This window comes from Acomys russatus, chromosome 4 (assembly GCF_903995435.1).
Source record: "Acomys russatus chromosome 4, mAcoRus1.1, whole genome shotgun sequence".
NCBI lineage: Eukaryota > Metazoa > Chordata > Mammalia > Rodentia > Muridae > Acomys > Acomys russatus.
The window spans coordinates 55,796,465-55,815,964 of record NC_067140.1 but is presented as its reverse complement, the minus strand read 5'-3'; the positions used below and the strand labels follow the sequence as shown (position 1 = coordinate 55,815,964).

Sequence of the window (19,500 nt, the reverse complement as noted above, 5' to 3'; positions counted from 1 at the left end):
ATGTCGCCTTCCAGCCTCCAATTTTCTTGTGAACTTTATCTTACTCTCTCATGCTACACTTCTGCTATGCCTGCTGCTCTTGTGCTGAAAAGGGTACAGGTCACCTCCGTTAGAACTAGCAGGACCGTGACGTGAAAATGTCTGTTAAGAATCCCGAGGACAGGTCTCTTAGAAAGCAGAGTTGTACAGGACACTAGGTGAGAACCACTTGAGTTATGACTCTATGGTGATAATGACAATGGAAGGGTGATAATCTCAGGGCTGCAGCACAGAAGAGAGACACTACACAAATGTGACCGACAGCTATGGTAGAAAAGAGCTTTTGACTTAAGTAGAGGAAACTATAAAACATTTACAGAAGGGAAACAAGCTGGGAGTGAAGGAGCCGACAGGGCTACTGGGCTTTAGTCACAGGCAAGTTTCTTCGAGCTTCCATCGCCTTCGCTCTCCTGTCCTTTCGCTCTTGCTCATGCTTCTTCCGTTGTTCTTCCCTAAGAGGGACAACAGGCTCCACGTTAGGCTCGCCCGGATGCTCCAGCAGACACTGGGAAGAATCTACTGCTGACCTCGCATCTAGTTAAATGGCATTGAGCACACGCGTGTGGCAGCCGTCTACAGCACACTGGGCTCTACCTACAGCTTCTAGCATCTGTCAGCATTGTCCACAAAGGCTACAGGTTGTTAGGTTTTAAAGTAACACATGGGACAAGAGCCCGAGAAGACGCTGGTGAACTAGTTCTGAGTGAGAAGTCTTACTTGTAGAAGCCAAACATATCACCGGGTTACAGTACTAGAACTAGGTTCCATGGGCAGTAAAATGTATTGGGGGAAATGCATGCAGCAGGAGAGTCCTGCCAGTGAGTCTGGACTCCTCTGAGACCCATGTTGGACTTGGGTCTATGCAGGGCTTCACTCCTTACATGGCTGATTTGCTTGGGGGTGAAGGATCATGTCTGCCCATGCTGAGCACTGGCGTCTGCAGGGATATTTACATGTGCTGCTGAGAAGACAGGCTCCACGAGAACATGCCGGGGAAGCAGGCTTTGGGGTGCATTGCAAACCCAGTTTGGAATCTATTTTGCTAGAGCTGAAAATATTTAACAAAATTTACATTTTAAGACAGCCTTTCATGTCTGGGTAGTGGTGGTACACACCTTTAATCCCAGCACTCAGGAGGCAGAGGCAGGAGGATCTCTCTGAGTTCGAGACCAGCCTGGTCTACAGAATGAGTTCCAGGACAGCCAGAGCTACACAGAGAAACCCTGTCTTGAAAAACAAAACCAGAGCAGGCTATTATGTATCCCAGGCCCCCACCTCACTTAAAAAAAAAAAAAAAGATATATTTATTTATTATGTATACAGTGCTCTGCCTACATGCATGCCTGCACACCAGAAGAGGGCACTATCTCTCATTATAAACGTTTGTGAGCCACCATGTGGTTGCTAGGAATTGAACCCAGGACCTCTGGAAAAGCAGACAGTGCTCTTAACTGCTGAGCCATCTCTCCAGCCCCCTCCCTCAGCTCATTTTTTTAAAAAAAGATTTATTCATTTATTATTTCGTATACAGTGTTGTGCCTGCATGTACACCTGCAGGCCAGAAGAAGGCATCAGATCTCGTTATAGATAGTTGCAAGCCACCATGTGGTTGCTGGGAATTGAACTCAGGACCTCTGGAAGAGCAGTCAGTGCTCTTAACCTCTAAGCCATCTCTCCAGTGCCCCCAGCTCACTTTTAAAGAAAGTTCTAGAGGTAACTAACTCTATAGGTGACTGATCTGCTATGGTTTGGAAATGGTTTGTCCAAGTTTGGTCCCCAGTTTACAGTATTGAGAGGTGGGACCTAGAGGAAAATAAAATTAGGTTACAGGACACCACCCTGAGAAGGATTTAATGCCAAGCCACAGGAATGGGCTAGCTATTCAGGGAGGAGGCTGTTAAAAAGATAGCAGAACAGGGGCTGGAGAGATGGCTCAGAGGTTAAGAGCGCTGTCTGCTCTTTCAGAGGTCCTGAGTTCAATTCCCAGCAACCACATGGTGGTTCATAACCATCTATAGTGAGATCTGGTGCCCTCTTCTGGTGGGCAGGCATACATGCAGATAGAACATTGTATACATGATAAATAAATGTCTTTTAAAAAGCAGAACGCGTCACCATTGCCTGGTCTTCACACATTCCTCCTTACTCTCAAATGCACCCATGTTATTTGCCATCTTGTGACATAGTATAAGGCTCTACCAGCATTTTGGACTTCTAGAACTGTAAGTCAAAATAAACTTTGTTCTCTGTAGAATGTCTAGACTCAAGCATTTTGTTTAACAACACAAAATGGAATGGGGCATTCTACTTCTAACACTCTTTTGAAATTAGAAAATTTACAATATGAGATAATTATGTACTCACCTGTTATGGAAATGAGGTTGTTTGTAATTTTTCCTGTGGAAGCTAACTCTGCTTACACATTCATTCAGAGAATTATTCTCTTTAGATTGCCCCCAAGGTTTCAGCTTTCCTAGGTTAGAAAAAGGAATGTTAAGATTCTTGGGCTGGAGGACGAGTGTGGTGGCGCACGCCTTTAATCCCAGCACTCAGGAGGCAGAGGCCAGTGGATCTCTGAGTTCGAGGCCAACCTGGTCTACAGAGTGAGTCCAGGACAGCCAAAGCTAACACAGAGAAACCCTGTCTCGAAAACCAAACAAGCAACAACAACAACAACAACAACAAAATTCTTTTATTCTGAGGCTGGAGAGATGGCTCAGAGGTTAAGAGCACAGACTGCTCTTCCAGAGGACCTAGGTTCAAATCTCAGCACCCACATGGCAGCTCACAACTGTCTATAACTCCAGTTCTAAGGGATGTGTGACACCCTCACACAGACATATTTGCAGATTAAACTCATAAAATAAAAATAAATTAAAAAATATTCTTTTATTCTGATGGCACATGCCTCTAATCCTAGCACTTGGGAGGCAGAGGCAGGTGGGAGCTCTGTGAGTTTGAGGCCAGCCAGGTCTACAAAGTGAGCCTCGGAAAGCCAGGACTATTTAAGAGAAACCTTGTCTTGAAAAATGCAAACAAACAAACAAACAAAAAACTCAAAAGATTCTTTTATTCACAACTACATTGTCTCCATCATTTTGGCTACCCATCAGCATTTTTACTCTGGTTTGTAGATATTTTACATGTATTTTCTGCAATGTATCTTAATTTCACATTCCAAATATAAACCTCTTTTTTTTTTTTTTTTTTTTTTGGTTTTTCAAGACAGGGTTTCTCTGTGTAGCCTTGGCCATCCTGGACTCACTTTGTAGACCAGGCTGGCCTCGAACTCACAGCGATCCGCCTGCCTCTGCCTCCCGAGTGCTGGGATTAAAGGCGTGCGCCACCACGCCCGGCATAAACCATATTTTTTTCTCTGAAAATAAAAACGAGTTTTGGGGTTTTGTTTTGTTTTTTCAAGACAGGGTTTCTCTTTGTAGCCTTGGCTGTCCTGGACCCACTCTGTAGACTAGGCTAGCTTGTAACTCAGAGATCTGCCTGCTCTGCCTCCCCAAGTGCTAGGATTACAAGTATGCATCACTGAGCCCGGCTATAAAAATGTGTTTTAACAAAAAAGTTTTGTTATGACTGTTTATATGATTGAGGACAGAGGTCAGAGAGCTGGTTCTTTCCTTCTACCACAAGGTGTCTGCAGCAAGCTCTCACTCAGCATCTCACCAGCCTGTATCATACATGGCTTTTTATACAAAGATATATTTTTTACATTTACTTGTGTGCATGAGCCATGAAATGCGTGAGGTCAACAGATGACCTGCTGCAGTTGATTCTCCCTCCACCATGTGGGTCCCAGGAACCACACACTCAGCCTGTCAGATTTGGTGGCAAGTGGCTTTACCTGCTGAGCCATCTTACTAGCCCTGGGGTCTTTTTCTTTGCTTGTTTGTTTTGGAGACAAGGTTTCTCTGTGTAGCCCTGGCTGTCCTGGAATTCACTGCTGAGACCAGGCTGGCTTTGAACCCAAGAGTTTGGCCTGCTTCTTCTTCCTGAGTACTGGGATTAAAGGCGCACGCCACCACTGCGTAGCCTTAAAGAAGTTTTTAATCGTTTGAAGGTGTGTCTGGGGGGGGGCGGTATTGGAGTCCTGAGTTGTCAGATCCCCTTAAACTAGGGTTATAGTTGCTAGCTTCCTGATGTGGGTGCTGAGAATAGAATCTGGGTCATTTAGAGAGATTCTAAGCCATCTCTCCACCCCAAATTTTCTGTTGTTTTCATTTGTGTGTGCACCTGTTGAGTCTTTGCATGCATGCAGGTGCCCAGAGGCCAAAAAAAAAAAAAAAAAAAAAAAGGCTGTTGTATCCCCTGGGAGTGGAGTTGTAGGCCACTTTGAACTACCTGGTATGGGTACTGGGAACTAAACCTGTGTTCTCTGCAAGAGTGTTAAGTTCTGAGAAGTGCTGAGCCATTTCACCAGCATCCTCAGTTTTTCAGTGAAATTGTTACAAATAGGTAAAAGATCTATGGTAAAATTCGATAGCTACAGTTAGTGCACTTTATAGCCAGGCACAGCGCTCACACTAGTAATTCCACACTCTGGGAAGCTGAAGGCAAAGAATGGCAGGAGTGTAAGGGCACGCTGGGATAGAGAGGGAGTTTCAGACTAGCCTGGGCTACACAGTGGGGCCCAGTCTCACACAGACTAGCCTGGGCTACAGTGAGACCCAGTTTCCCACACTACTCTGTGCTTCCACCCAGTGCATTGTGACGGCCTCATGCTCCTGCTGTCCTGTCCTCCTGTCATGTTAGATTGCATTCAAGGGAAACTACCATGATACACTGTGACAGGCCAGCCTCATGCTCCTGCTGTGTCTTCCTGTCCTGTTAGACTGCATCACTGGAAACTACCATGATACAATGTGACAGGCCGGCCTCATGCTCCTGCCACCTTGCCTCTGCCTCTGCCACCAAAATGAACTGTACCCATCTCCGATGTAAGGCACCACAACAAATTTCAAACAATAAAGACCCCATACACAAAATAAAGTCAATGTTCTATATAAAATTGTTAAGAGTAATCCCAACACTCAGGGAGGCAGAGGCAGGCAGTTCTCTGTGAGTTTGAGGCCAGCCTAGTCTACAAAATGCGTTCAGGATAGCCAGGGCTACACAGAGAAACCCTGTCTTGAAAAACAAAAACAAAAGAACCCCAAAAATATTGCTTAGAGTAGGATTAAAATGTTTTAGGAAAAAATTTTAAATAAATAAATAAAAGGAAGCTCCCATTATCGCAGTTCCCAGTTGCTCCTGGCTCTGAGTGAATCTGAGGACACCAAGAACACTTGAAACCCTGTCTCAAACACACAAAGGAGCAGAAACGCAAACATATTTCTTCTCCTTCTTCTTTTTTCCTTTTCCTAAGACAGGACTTCTCTCTATAGCCCTGGCTGTCTCAGAACTCTCTTTGTAGGGCAGGCTGGCCTCAAACTCACAGAGATCCGCCTGCTACTGCCTCTGCAGTGCTGGGATTAAAGGTGTGTGGCACCACGTCCAACACCTTTATTTAATAGCCTATAATTAATAGCCAAAGATGAAAAGGCCACCTTTAAGCTGACATTGATTAGCTGACAAGTTTTGGTTTTTGCCCAGTGGAAAAATCTTTAAGTCAGAGATTCATGTGGAAGTAGGGGCAGAAATTTACATGGTTGGATTTCCTCCAAGTCACAGAATTTTTTTTCCTCTCATTTTACAGTGTTTAGGGATCAAATCTGGAGCCTTATGCCTGCCAAGGAATCACTTCATTATTCTATATACTGTAATAGTACACACACGTGCACACATGCACATACACCTGCAGGTTTTGACATGTTCTGATGCAGAACTATTTAAAGCCTTCTACCAGCCTTGTCCCTCCACACAATCCCACATACCTTTGTGTGGCTTGTAGTTGAGGGGACGGGACAAGCTTGCTTTGAGATCAAATACTGCTTTCTTACTAGAGCGTGGAGTCTGGGTTGCTTCAGCTGTCAACTTAAATGGAGTAATAACTGAAAAACAAACAACAAAAGCCCAAACAAACAAAACACCACATAACTTATTATTAAAACAAAAAAATATAGCGCTTAAAATTTTACTTCTTAGATTTGTTTTACGTGTGTGAGTGTTCCATCTGCATGTATGTCTGTGTGCCACATGCATGCCAGTGCCCAGAGATTTAAGAGGGCCATTGGACCTCCCGGAACTGGAGTCACGGACAGTGTGAGCTGTCACATGGGTGCTGGGAATTGAACCCAGATCCTCTGAAGAGCAGCCAGTATTCTGAACTGCTGAGCTATCTCTGTAACTCCACAAATTACACATTTTACCATTTAAAAATATGGGGCTGGAGAGATGGTTCAGAGGTAAAGAACACCAGTTGCTCTTCGAGAGGTCTTGAGTTCATTTCCCACATGGTGGCTCACGACCATCTATAATGAGATCTGGTGCCCTCTTCTGGTGTGTAAGCATACATGCATGCATTATACTGTGTACATGATAAATAAATAAATCTTAAAACCATTTAAAAAGATCTATATCACGAATGCAATGTTTTTGATTCCATGGTGAGATGGAAACCTAAACCGAGAGGAGTCATTCCCCACGGACGGGGCAGTGCAGTACAAGAATCCCTATGGTGCATGCCAGCTCAACATGGTGGTCGGGAAGGATGGCGCCCACAGGCTCCTATATTTGAATGCTTAGCCATCAGAGAGTGGATTCCTTGCTAGACTAGTCAGAGGGATTAGAAGGTGTGGCGGCACTGGAGGACATGCATCGCTGAGAGTGGGCTCTGAGGTATCAGAAGCCCATAGCAATCCCAGACATCTGCTTCCTGCTGATGAGAATGCAGGGCTCTCCTCTCCTCTCCCAGGACCACGCCTGCCTGCTGTTGCCTCAGTTCCTCGTACCATGCCCCCTGCCAAGAGGACACTGGAAGCAAGCCCCTGATTAAATGCTTCCTTTTATAAAAATTACCTTGTCTCTTCATAGCAATGGAACAGTGACTGAGACGTTTAGTTTGCCATTTGCACAACTAGAACCCAACAGCATGGCACCTAAAGGGCCTTTACTAGCTCTGAGTAGCACTAGAACCCTGGTAGCCTCTACAGCTAAGACATTTTTGTCATAAGCCACTCAGTCTTTGGTAGCTTATGACAGCGACCCAAACAGGCAGAGTAATCTCCTGTAGCTGAGGGGCAAAAAAGCAGGCAAGCCGGGCAGTCGATCTCGATGGGGCATGCTCACTTTTGAGATCGTTCCCCAGTTAGCAGCCCCTGAGCATTCTGAATGGTAAGACCTTTCCCACGATCATCTGGGAGCATAGACTCCTTGACACAGCTGAGGGCTGAGGGCAGGGGAAATGGCTCAGGGTCCAGAGATGCAGCCCTTGTGAGTCGCACGAGTTGGCCTCTGACTCCTGGCTCACACGCATGTGCATGCACACACATATCTCACGGGGAGTGATAGGGCACAGCTATAACTGTGGCACTTGAAAGGCGAAGGCAGGAAGATCAGGAGTTCAAGACAGTCTCAGCTATACAAGATCCTGTCTCAAAAAAGAAAAGAAAAGAAAAAAAAAAAAGATGAAAAGAAGACTAGAGCAATTTGGAGCCCACAAGTCCTTCCTGTGGACCTGAGTTCAATTCCCTGCCTCCATATCAGATGGTTCACAACTTCCTGTGACTCCAGCTCCAGGGGGAACTCAAAACTTTCAGCCTCTGTGGGTACTTGTATTTATGTGCTCATATTTACCCACAGACACATACACATAATTAAATAACAATTAACTAACTAAGTCAGTACATTTATAATCCCAGTACTTGGAAGGCCAAGGCAGAGACTTGTGAGGGAGAGAGCAGTCTGGGCTACACAGTCAATACCAGGCTAGACTGGAACAGTGTAAAACCCTGTCTCAAATAAATAAATAAAATAAAAAATTATTGTTATTTCTTTTTGAGTTTTTTAAAGACAGGTTTTCTCTGTGTAGCCTTGGCTGTCCTGGACTTACTTTGTAGAGCAGGCTGGCCTCGAACTCACAGAGATTTACCTGCCTCTGCCTCTTGAAGGCTGAGATTATAGGCATGTGCCACTGTGCCTGACTATGCATAGTTATTAATTGAAATAGAGAAAAAGAACCAATAATATATGGGCAAAAGATCTGTACCTCTAGTTGTTACTAAAAGCTATTATTTAACAATGTGAATTTTTGTTTCATAGAGTTAAAGTGAGGATGGTATAATTTCTCATGCCTTACTGCTGTAGTTGAACACCAAGTATCTACCACATTATACTTCTTTCCCTTCACAGGGGAAGCTACTCAGTCATGTTTAATGTTAACATTTGAGAAGGAGGAGCTAAAATCAAGAGTAACCTAGCTAAATAATCACAAGAGAGACTTTAAGTTATCTACTGGAGCAATGGCTCACGGCAGTTGTGAGATTCGGGGTGCATTACAGTGCAGTGAGAACAGGAGGTGGTATACCTCAGGTGGTATCCTTCAGGACGCGAGTCTTGGTCCTGTATCTAAAAGAAATTCTTGCATTTTCACAGCATATGATGTGTTCTGGAGGTATAAACTGAAATATATCCATACCACTGAAATACTGTTAAAATACATTACATGTTTAAATCTTGAAACATTCTGTTGAGTGAATGAAGTCACACGAAAAGGAAATCAGAGTTAAAATTAATGACTGTCCCGGGTGTGGTGTGCATGCCTTTAATCCCACCACTTGGGAGGCAGAAGCAGGCGGATCATTGTGAGTTTGAGGCCAGCCTGGTCTACAAAGTGAGTCCAGAATTGCCAAGGTTACATAGAGAAACCCTGTTTCAAAAAACAAAGCAAACAACAAAAAAAAATTACTGTAAGATTCAAATCTGGTAAAGGTGGGGAGATGGAACCAAAATAAAATCTCATTTTAGTGAGGCCCTGAATTACTTAATAGAGACCACTTTGAATGAAGGAAACATTTTGGTCTGGGTTTCATGTCTTTAATTTTTAAATTTTTTGTTTTGTTTTTTGAGACAGGGTTTCTCTGTGTAGCCTTGGCTGTCCTGGACTCACTTTGCAGACCAGGCTGGCCTCGAACTCACAGAGATCTTCTCGCCTCTGCCACCTGAGTGCTGGGATTGCAGGCTGGGCCTCGCATCTTTATCTCTGAAGACTTTGGACTCTCTTGTTACTGTGAAGTAGGCGCTGTTGAGGCTTGAGCCCTTTGTGAAATGACACAGACACTAACCGTTTTCTTCTGGTCACCCCTGTCCAGGCCGTTTCTTCATGTTTAGAACGTAGTGCAGAATGTTTGATGCTCATGCTGATATGGATAAGGCGTAAGATGAGAGGGCCAGGTGAGAGGCCATTTAGGGGAAGAGTTCTACAAACTTACTAAACTCTGTGTGTGTGTGTGTGTGTGAGAGAGAGAGAGAGAGACGACAGAGCAGAGAGACACAGAGAGAGGGCCAGAGTGGAAGAGACAGGAAGAGAGACACAGAGACAGACAGAGAGACAGAGAAAAGCAAGAACACACTGTGAGGTCAGGTACCACCCAGTCTTTCTTTGAGACACAGTCTCTCACCAATTGATGAATTCCAAGGTGCCACTGTCTAGGTCTCCCCAGCACTGATTATAACTTTTCTCTTTTCTTAGACAAAGGCTCTAGGAATTGAACTCAAGTCCTGTGCTTAAAAGCCAAGTGCTTTTACTCACTAAGCATCGCCCTAGCCCTGACATTTTCTTTCTTACCATTCAGTTAGGCCGTTATCCCATGCAGAGACCCTCTGACTCCATACGAGTCATCATCACCAATGATGCTCTCCTCCAGACTGAAACATGGGTTGCTCTAGCCTTTGGAATTGGGGGTGTTTTCTGTGTAGTCAAGCTGACATTTCGAGGAAACTATAAGGAGACTCTTAGGGGGGAAGTACATAATAGATAAGTGTCTACCACTGACGTGTACACTTTGCTTTGAAGCTTGATATCACTATTTCAGTGTTCTTTCAACACCACCTGGTCAGGGTTGAAATGAACCTTTGCGATTAAGCACATGTAAGGCCCTAGTTCAATCCCCAGGGGCATCTAAGCAGATGAGAGTGTTGAGTATCTGCCTGTCATTTCCAACTTCTACAACCTGTCCGTGAAGTCTGCGGTGTGCAACCCTGCGCCTAGCACAGGCCTGGACAGCACCGAGGATGAACTCCAAGACCCTTCTCTTAATCCTAGAAGGCTGAAAGCGACGCAGCAAAGGCCACCAGCTTAGACTGCTTCTCTGCAGAATGGACCGTGCAGCAGGCCTGTGCGTTCTAGCTCATGTCGCTGGCATTTCCTTCAGCAGTATAAACAAAAGCTCTGCCGTGGCTCTTTGCACTTGATCTTACATGTATGGAGAGACTGTAGAGGAGACATGCTTACCTGCAGTAGAATTTCTCTCAGTGGTCTTTCCCCTGGGCGTCCTGAGCACAGTCCCGGCTGTGGAAGCACTCCCAGGGATGGGCACATGTGGAGACTTTCTGGCTGGAGTCTTGGTCAATGAGTACTTATGCTCGTTGTCTTTTGTAGCAGCGGAGAACCTGAATGCAGGCACAGGCGGGGAGACGGGTGACTAAGGCTAATTTTAAACTGGTAAATGGTTCCACTGGGCCAATCCCAGCCGGCTAACAAGCCTCACTAAATACCTGCTATGTCAATCAACCTCTCTCACATGAAAGACATGCTTTTAAGAAAATAATTTGTTAATTTCCATTATTTTTAAAGTAAGTTTTGAGGAGCTGGACAGAAAGCTCAGCAGTTAAGAGCACAGACTGCCCAGACTGTCCAGTGTGGTCCCCAACAGCCACATGGCAGTCCACAACCATCTGTGACTGCAGTTCTGGGGATCTGACACCTTCTGGCCTCCAAAAGTATGAGGCACACAAGTGGTACACACACTTACAGGCAAATACTGTTATACATCAAATAGTAAAAATTTTGTTTTGTTTTGTTTGTTTTTTGAGACAAAGTTTCTCTGTGTAACAGCCCTAGCTGTCCTAGACTCACTTTGTAGACCAGGCTGGCCTTGAACTCACAATGATTTGCCTGCCTCTGCCTCCCAAGTGCTGGGATTAAAGGCATACACAACCACCACCTGGCTGTAAATCTTTTTTTTTTTTTTTTTTTTTAAGAGATTTATTTATTTATTTATTACATATACAGTGTTCTGCTTGCATGTACACCTGCTCAACAGAAGAGGGCACCAGATCTCATTACAGATGGTTGTGAGCCACCATGTGGTTGCTGGGAATTGAACTCAGGACCTCTGGAAGAGCAGACAGTGCTCTTAACCACTGAGCCATCTCTCCAGCCCATAAATCTTTTTTTAAAAATATTTTTTATTATAATTTATTCAGATTACATCCCAATTGTTATCCCCTCACTTGTAAGTTCCCGTTCCCTCCTCCCTTTCTCTCTTTTACCTTATTCCCCCAAATAGTAAACTGTTAAAGGTGATAGATAAGATACATTCGTATATTTTCTGGTATTTTTGTGAGGGGAACATCTGCGGGATTCAAGTTACAGCTCATGAGCAATCAGAGATGCTGACCTTCTGCTCTTTCCTCCTAGCAACATCAAGTCAAAGGGATGGACAATATTGTGCCACAGAGAAGTGACGGTAGCACCTGTCTCGAATGCTCTCATCTGCTAGAGTACAAACAAACACACTCTTCACCCACGCCAAATGCCACACAAGCATACTAGTGAGGTCCTCGCTGGTTTTTCGTTTTTTGTTTGGTTCTTCTGTTGTTGTTGTTGATTTTTTCAAGACAGGGTTTCTCTGTGTAGCCCTGGCTGTCCTGGATTCATTTTGTAGACTATGTTGACCTCGAACTCACAGAGATCTGCCTGCCTCTGCCTCTGCCTTCCTGAGAGCTGGAATTACGGGTATATGTTATTGTGCCCGGCTTACTTTTAGCAAATTTATATATAACATTGACTTTATTTTGTAAGTGGGGTATTCTTTTTTGGGGGGGAGAGGGGTTGTTGTACCACTGGCTGTGTGGTCCTGGACTCACATTCTAGACCAGGCTGCCCTGGATCCCTAGGGCTGGTGAACTAGCTAGACTAGTGTACTAGGGAAGCTCCTAGTGAGAGACTCTGCCTCCAGTAAAATGTAGATGGCTCATGATGCCAACATATCCTCTATGAAACAAATGTACACACACACACACACACACACACACACACACACACACACCTGGGGTACAGCTCAGCGGTACAGCCCTTGTCTAACACACCCATGGCCCTGGACTTACACCCAGTGAGCATGTGTGTATATATACCTACATAACCCCTTACGAGAAAATCTTCTTACCTAACGTTCATTTTCGTGGCTGACTGGCCCTGTGAGAACTGCTGCCTGGCAGGAGTACATGGTACAGAGAGTCTTCCTCTTGGTGGAACTGGAGTCACTATCCCTTTTTTGTCAAGCTGCTTTTGAAAAGAAGAAAGAAAAGAAGATTTTAAAATCTTAGTCTTGATCCAGCAAAGCTGAGTGGGTAAAGGAAGAAGCATGGTGGCCTGGGCTCCTCCCCACAGCCTCCTGGGAAAGGGAGGCCCAGCCCGAAGCTGTCTCGACAGACAGACCGACAGACAGACAGACAAAGACAGACACACATATGCTCTAACTTTACAGTAAGAGCTTGTTCTCAAACCAGACGGGCGGTATATCCCTGTAATCTACCCCTTGGAAGCTGGGGTGAAGATGCTCCGGAGTTCAAGGCCAGCCTCATCCAGAGACATTTCAAGGCTATCTTACACAACGCGAGACCTATTCTCAAGATAACAAACAACAACAATTGAAAGAGAAAGAAAGAATCCTCTGGAAGGGCAGCAAGCTCTCTCTTTTTTCTTTAATTTTTAGATTTCTTCATTTGATGTGTATAGGTATTTTGCCTGCACGTATCTCTGTACACCCTGTGCATGCTTGTGCCCAGGGAGGGCAGAAGAGAGTGTTAGATCCCCTAGAACTGGAATTATAGGCAGTGGTGAGCCTCCATGTAGGTGCTGGGGATTGAAGCTAAGCCCTCTGAAAGAGCAGCCTGTGCCCTGAACCACTGGGCCAGCTCGCAATAGCATATACTCTTAACTGCTGAGTCATCATAGCATACACTCATAACTGCTGAGTCATCATAGCATATGCTCGTAACTGCTGAGTCATCATCCCAGCGCCATTCAGTATCTTTGTGTGTGTGTGTGTTTGAAACAGGGTTTCTCTGTGTAGCCCTGGCTACCCTGGAACTTGCTTTGTAGATCAGGCTGGCCTCAAACTCACAGAGATCTGCCTGTCTCTGCCTCCTGAGTGCTAGGAGCAAAGGCGTGCGCCACCACTGCACCACTTCAGACCCCTTTTAAATAAACTTCATGCTTTTTTTTTTTTAAATGTTCAATGCTGTATCTGGCTTGCATCTGTTTTGAAAAATAGCAAGTTATATAGTACTAGTTCTCACATGAATGTTTCTCAGCCTGTCTGGTACCTTCAATCCCAGAGAGAAGTAAGACTGACTTCCTAAAATGTTACTAATTCATAAATCTAACTCAAAGAAGAGTTGGCTCCATTGTCTTTTGTTACTTGAAGGAGCACTTAGGCCAACAAGCCCAGACTGAAGACCCTGAAGGAATTGTTACCATAGAAACCCTGTAAGATCGCCATTATGAACCCCTCATTTAGAGAGAAAAGCTCGAGCCAGAAGTTAATCATTCTCGATGCAAGTAAGGCAAAATGAATGTGGAAAACAGAATACACACCACTGTGGATGAGGGTATCTGTCTTTATGTGTGTCTGTCTCTGCATATTATTTTATGTGTATGCACAGATATTTTATTTTCATTTATTTTTTAGTTAAAAAATTTTTTTTGCCAGGTAGTGATGGGGCACAATTTTCTTTCTTTCTTTCTTTCTTTCTTTCTTTCATTGTTGTTGTTTTTCCTAACTACAGGCACCTGGCCGTGGGGCACATCTTTAATCCCAACACTTGGGAGGCAGAGGCAGGAGGATCTCTGTGAGTTCAAGGCCAGCCTGGCCTACAAAGTAAGTCCAGGACAGCCAAGGCTACATAGAGAAACCCTGTTCCAAAAAAAAAAAAAAAAAAACAAAACAAAACAAGACAAAAAAGAACAAGAAACCGGGAGTACTGGCACATGTCTTCAATTCTAGCACTCTACAGAGGCAGGTGCAGCTCTACAACTTTGAGGCCAGCCTGGTCTAGAGTGAGCTCCAGGACAGCCAGAGTTACATAGTGAGACTCTGTCCTGGAGAAAGAGGGGGGGCGGGGAAGCCAGGTAATGGCACATACCTTAATCATAGAACTGGGGAGGAAGGGGCAGGCAGATCTCTGTGAGTTTGAGGCCAGCCTGGTCTACATATTGAGTTCCAGGACAATCAGGGCTACACAGAGAAACCCTGTTTCTAAAAACAAAAGAAACAAACAAATTAACATGGCAGGGCTGGAGAGATGGCTCAGTGGTTAAGAGTAGGTGATATTCTTCCAGAGAACTTGGGTTTAATTTCCAGTATGAATATGGCAGCTCATGACCATCTGTGACTCCTATTCCAGAGGACTCAAGCCCTGCTTCTCACCACCATGGGCACCAAGCAGGAACATGGTACATATATCTACATGTAGGCAACACACACACACACACACACACACACACACACACACACACACGTATTTTGTCTGCATACCTTTAGTTCATTAAGTGAATTGTGTTCTTTAAGGTGTTTCTTTTTTCTCACAATATATTCATCAATGGATTCCATCTTCTTAAAATGAGCCTCATGAAGCCTCTTAAAGTCTAGAATGTTCCAAATTACGAGATGTAGTAAAATAAAAAATCCATTTTAACTTTCTCTTGAGTTTTTATCAACATTTATTCTCTTTACTTTCCTGACATTCAACTTTAATATTGTCTTGGCTAAAACACTAATTTCAGAACCTTCAGCTTTCAGAAACTCAGGGAAAAACATGCTCAACTTAGAACTCATCACACAGTCACTGTCCCCACTGACCAGGTCCCTGGCCTCTTGGTCTGGGCAACAAGAGATTTGTCTCCTTCCACCTTAGTCAGGTACAGGGCCTTTACTTAATCATTACAAAATAGATCATACATGTGTGTGATGGGTACCAAAATCCAGGGCTTCCTACATGCTAAGCACATGCTCTATCATTTGAGATCCAACTCCTCCAATCTCTGAAAACTGACAGGTTATAAATATGCTGAGAAAGCACTGAGTTAAAGTCTTCCATGAATGTCAGACAATAACTATGTTAGGCGAGCACTGTTTCTGTCTCATTCTTTTTAATCCCTTTATGAATTTGTTGTTGTTTGTTTGGTTTTGGTTTTTCTTTTTTTTTTTTCTTTTTTTGGTTTTTCGAGACAGGGTTTCTCTGTGTAGCCTTGGCCATCCTGGACTCACTTTGTAGACCAGACTGGCCTCGAACTCACAGCGATCTGCCTGCCTCTGCCTCCTGAGTGCTGGGATTAAAGGCGTGTTCCACCACGCCCGGCTCCCTTTATGAATTTGAAGGGCATGCTGAGTGCAGTGGCATATGCCTGTAAACACAGTACATCATCGTAGGAGAAACAAGAAGGTTAAAAATTCAAAGCCAGCGTTGGATACAAAATGAATCTGAGGTTGTCTAGGCTACGTTAAGACTCTGTCTCAAAAACAAACAAACAAACAAACAAAAGCCCAAAAGGCAAAAACTTTAGCTGGAAGGATTTAAAACTAATCAAGGTTAGCAGGATATAGTGTGCCAAAATCCACCCTATGCGATTCCATTATTGCATTACTTTTTCTTTTTTACATATATTTTCTTTTATATATATGAATATTATGCCTGCACATACGTATGTGTACTACGTGCACACCTGGTGCTCAAGGAGGTCAGAAAGAGGTTAGAGCCCCTGAAACTGGAGTTATGGACGGTTTTGAGCCTCTATTTAGGTGCTGGGAACTGAACTCGGGTCCTCTGCAAGAGCAGCACGTGTTCCTAATCTCTGAAGCATCTCTCTATCCCCCACTACTACAGTTCTAGTAAATGATGAACAGTATTCTAAATATATAATAATAATGCATTTGTCAGACAGTATAAGGCCATGGCAAAGTTGCTTTTGTCTTTTTGATGTATTGAGACAGAATGTTACACAATAAAACAGGCTGGTCCAAAACCGTGTAAGCAAGCCTCCAGCCCACGTGCTCAGTACAGCATGTACCAGCACTTCACAGGCATTACTCCATCAGGTATTTATTGAAGCCTTGCTGGGTGCTATTTCATGCGCCAGGTACTAAGTGGTGGAACAAATATTCTCAAGTTATACACTGGCCCACTGAAGCCTGAAGTACTGCCGTGGCCACTTTACTCTGAGAAAGTCAGCCTGACCACCAGGTGCTAGCAACCTGGAGTGGTGGCCCATGAGCCCTGCCTCCCACCCCCCTCCCCCACCTCCAGATCTCAGCTGCTGTCAACCACTGCCTACTCAACAAGAGTCTGAAGGAGGGCAACCTGCTGATTTCTTTCTTTATGTACAAAACTTACTTGGTGTAGTAACTGTAGTCCTTTTCTTGTTCCCGAGCTTGGAAAACTGATTTGTGCATGGAGATCTTTTTCCCAAAGGCCTCTTTGAATCTTTACTGTCTACACAAATATATATAAAATTTTTTTCCATTAAACTGTTTAATTGAATATTCAAAGATGTAGCTTAATATTTGAGCACTTGCCTAGCAAGTGACACCAAAACTAGACCAAAAAAAAAAAAAAAGGTAAACCACCAGGTGGTGGTGGCGCACAACTTTAATCCCTGTACTTGGGAGGCAGAGGCAGGTGGATGGTTGTGAATTCGAGGCCAGCCTGGTCTACAAAGTGAGTCCAGGACAGCCAAGGCTACACAGAGAAATTCTGTCTCAAAAAACAAAACAAAACAACAACAACAACAAAAAGTTTCAAATTTTAGGGCCAGGCATGGTGGCATACGCCTTAAATCCCAGCCTCGGGAGGCAGAGGCAGGCAGATTGCTGTGAGTTTGAGGCCAGCCTGGTCTACAAAGTGAGTCCAGGACAGTCAAGGCTACACAGAGAAACCCTGTCTCGAAAAACAAAAAGCAAAAACAAACAAAAAAAAAGTAAACTGTTTTATGCGTAGTATTTATTTGGTCTTGTGGAGATGCAGGGTTGAACAGGACATGCATCTAAGAAGCCTTTTTAGTAATTGCATGTATTTCTTAATCCTACCAAAACACACCAAGTGGGGCTCCTTCTTTCCAGACAGGTATCTTTATTTAGCCCTGGCTGGCCTGAAACTCACTATGAAGACCAGGCTGGCCTTGAGATCTCTCCGTCTCTGCCCCCTGAGTGCTGGGATCAAGTGCTGACCACCATACTAGACAGGGAAGTGATAGTTTCTTAATATTAGTTGAAAGATAGACTCTGGACTTACATTTTTTTGTATACTGTGTAAGAAAGCTCTTATTGAAGAAACACACAGAGGAGCCAGGCAAGGAGGCACGTGTCTATAATTCTAGTACTTGGGGCACAAGAGAAAGAGTTCAAGACCAACCTTAGCTACATAATGAGTTCTAGGCCAATGTGGGCTAGATTAAATTGTAGTGGTTGGTTTTTTTTTTGTTTTTTGTTTTAAGATATATTTATTTATGTATACAGTATTTTGCTAGCATGTACACCTGCACAGCAGAAGAGAGCATCAGATCTCAATACAGTTAGTTGTGAGGCACCATGTGGTTCCTGGGAATTGAACTCAGGACCTTTGGAAGAACAACCAGTACTCTTAACCTCTGAGCCATCTCTCCAGCCTCTAAATAAATAATGTTTTTTTTTTTTTTTTTTTTTTTGTAAATCATGTTTCTTTGAAATTTATTTATTATTATGTATACAGTGCTCTGCCTGCATATACACCCACAGACGAGAAGAGGGCACACATATAGTAGTATAGAGGAACATATGTACAACTTTCCCTCAGAGTTCAGTGGGAAAAAAGTGTGTGTGTGCATGTGACACAAAGCAAGTAAGGTAAGAAAGGAGTGAGAAAGAGAAGGAAAGGTTGGGCGTGGTGGCGCACGCCTGAAATCCCAGCACTCGGGAGGCAGAGGCAGGCAGATCGCTATGAGTTCGAGGCCAGCCTGGTCTACAAAGTGAGTCTAGGACAGCCAAGGCTACACAGAGAGACCCTGTCTCCAAAAACTAAAAAAGAAGGAAGGAAACTAGGAAGATGTAAAATGTGAACAGCTGGGAAATCTGAGTGACATTCTGGTGGTCCCTGTAATAGGCCATCAGCTCCCTAAACCCTTCCTGTCCATCCTCCTGCGAGTCTCAGAGTCCAGGCAGACCTGGCTAACACTAGATGTCCATGGCAACTGGCAGGCTCCCTAAGGAATAAACTAGACAGCACCAAGTGCCGTTAGGAAGAGCCAACTGAAGTTTCTGATTTTCTAAAACTATTAAAGAGGCTGAAGAGATGGTTCAGCAGTTAAGCATTTGTTGCTGTTGCAGGACTTGGGTTCAGTTCCCAGCACCCACATGGTTGCTCTCAACCATCTACAAGTCCAATAACAGGGGATTTGGTGCCCTCTTGAACTCCATAGGTACCAGGCATGTACCTGGTAAACATATACCTGCAAGCAAAACTCACACATACATTTAAAAAAAAACTACAAAATAATTAAAAACAAACAAACAAAAACATGTTAGTTGAGAAAGTTTCAGAAAAATGTTTTTGTTTTGTTTAAACTTTGGGATTTTTGTTTGTTTTTTGTTTTGTTTTTTTTTGAGATAGTCTCTTGCTATGTAGCCCAGGCTGGCTTGAACTTATTCTGTAGAGCAGACAGACTAGTCTTAAACTCTATAGAGATCCACCTTCTCAGGCTCTAAGACCTTGGGGCTAAGGAAAGGAAGGCGTAGGGCTGAGAAAGCAGGCATTCACTAAGTCAAAGTGGGTGTTGCCACTCCCTGTTCGCATCCAAAGACACAAGCAGGTGCTTAGATCAGTCCAGTTCTTCAGAAAGGCTAGCAAGAGCACAATGGGCTCCCTTGTCACCAAGGAGACAATGACCTTCCCAGTGCCTCCAGAAACATGGATAAAGGTCATGGCTCAGGTGTTGCTCAGGCACCGAGCACTTGCTTGCAGCTCCTGGGTTTGATCCCAGTAAGAGATAACAAGCGAAGTTAAATACAACTCAGTGGTGTTTAGCATTTATTTCTAGCTTTTGCTTGTAAAAGTTCCAAGTGTGGCTATGGTGACCGGTGCTCCTCCAAAGATGAGTAGTTGCCAGACTCCAGTACCTCTGATGTCAGCTCACTTAGGAACACAGGCTGTTTGGTAGGCAGTGACCCCCTAAGATCAGCATCCTTAGAGGAAGAGATTCAGAGAGTGGGTCACAGACTCTTCAGGTTGAGGTAGGAAGACTGCCATGAGTTTAAG

General features: G+C 44.1%; 1 protein-coding gene across 1 annotated transcript in view; it reads right to left on the bottom strand.

Moving 5' to 3' along the window:
* Positions 1–347: 347 nt before the first annotated feature.
* Positions 348–19,500, bottom strand: part of Nusap1 (nucleolar and spindle associated protein 1) — a 30,530-nt gene continuing 11,377 nt past the window's right edge. Inside the window, exons 5-11 of the mRNA XM_051144435.1 lie at positions 16,606–16,704; positions 14,751–14,860; positions 12,378–12,493; positions 10,442–10,599; positions 5,925–6,041; positions 2,404–2,512; positions 348–491 (exon numbers count right to left, since the gene is read on the bottom strand). Coding sequence (XP_051000392.1) covers positions 395–491; positions 2,404–2,512; positions 5,925–6,041; positions 10,442–10,599; positions 12,378–12,493; positions 14,751–14,860; positions 16,606–16,704 — 806 coding nt within the window. The 3' untranslated portion in view covers positions 348–394. The remainder of the gene's footprint in view (positions 492–2,403; positions 2,513–5,924; positions 6,042–10,441; positions 10,600–12,377; positions 12,494–14,750; positions 14,861–16,605; positions 16,705–19,500) is intronic.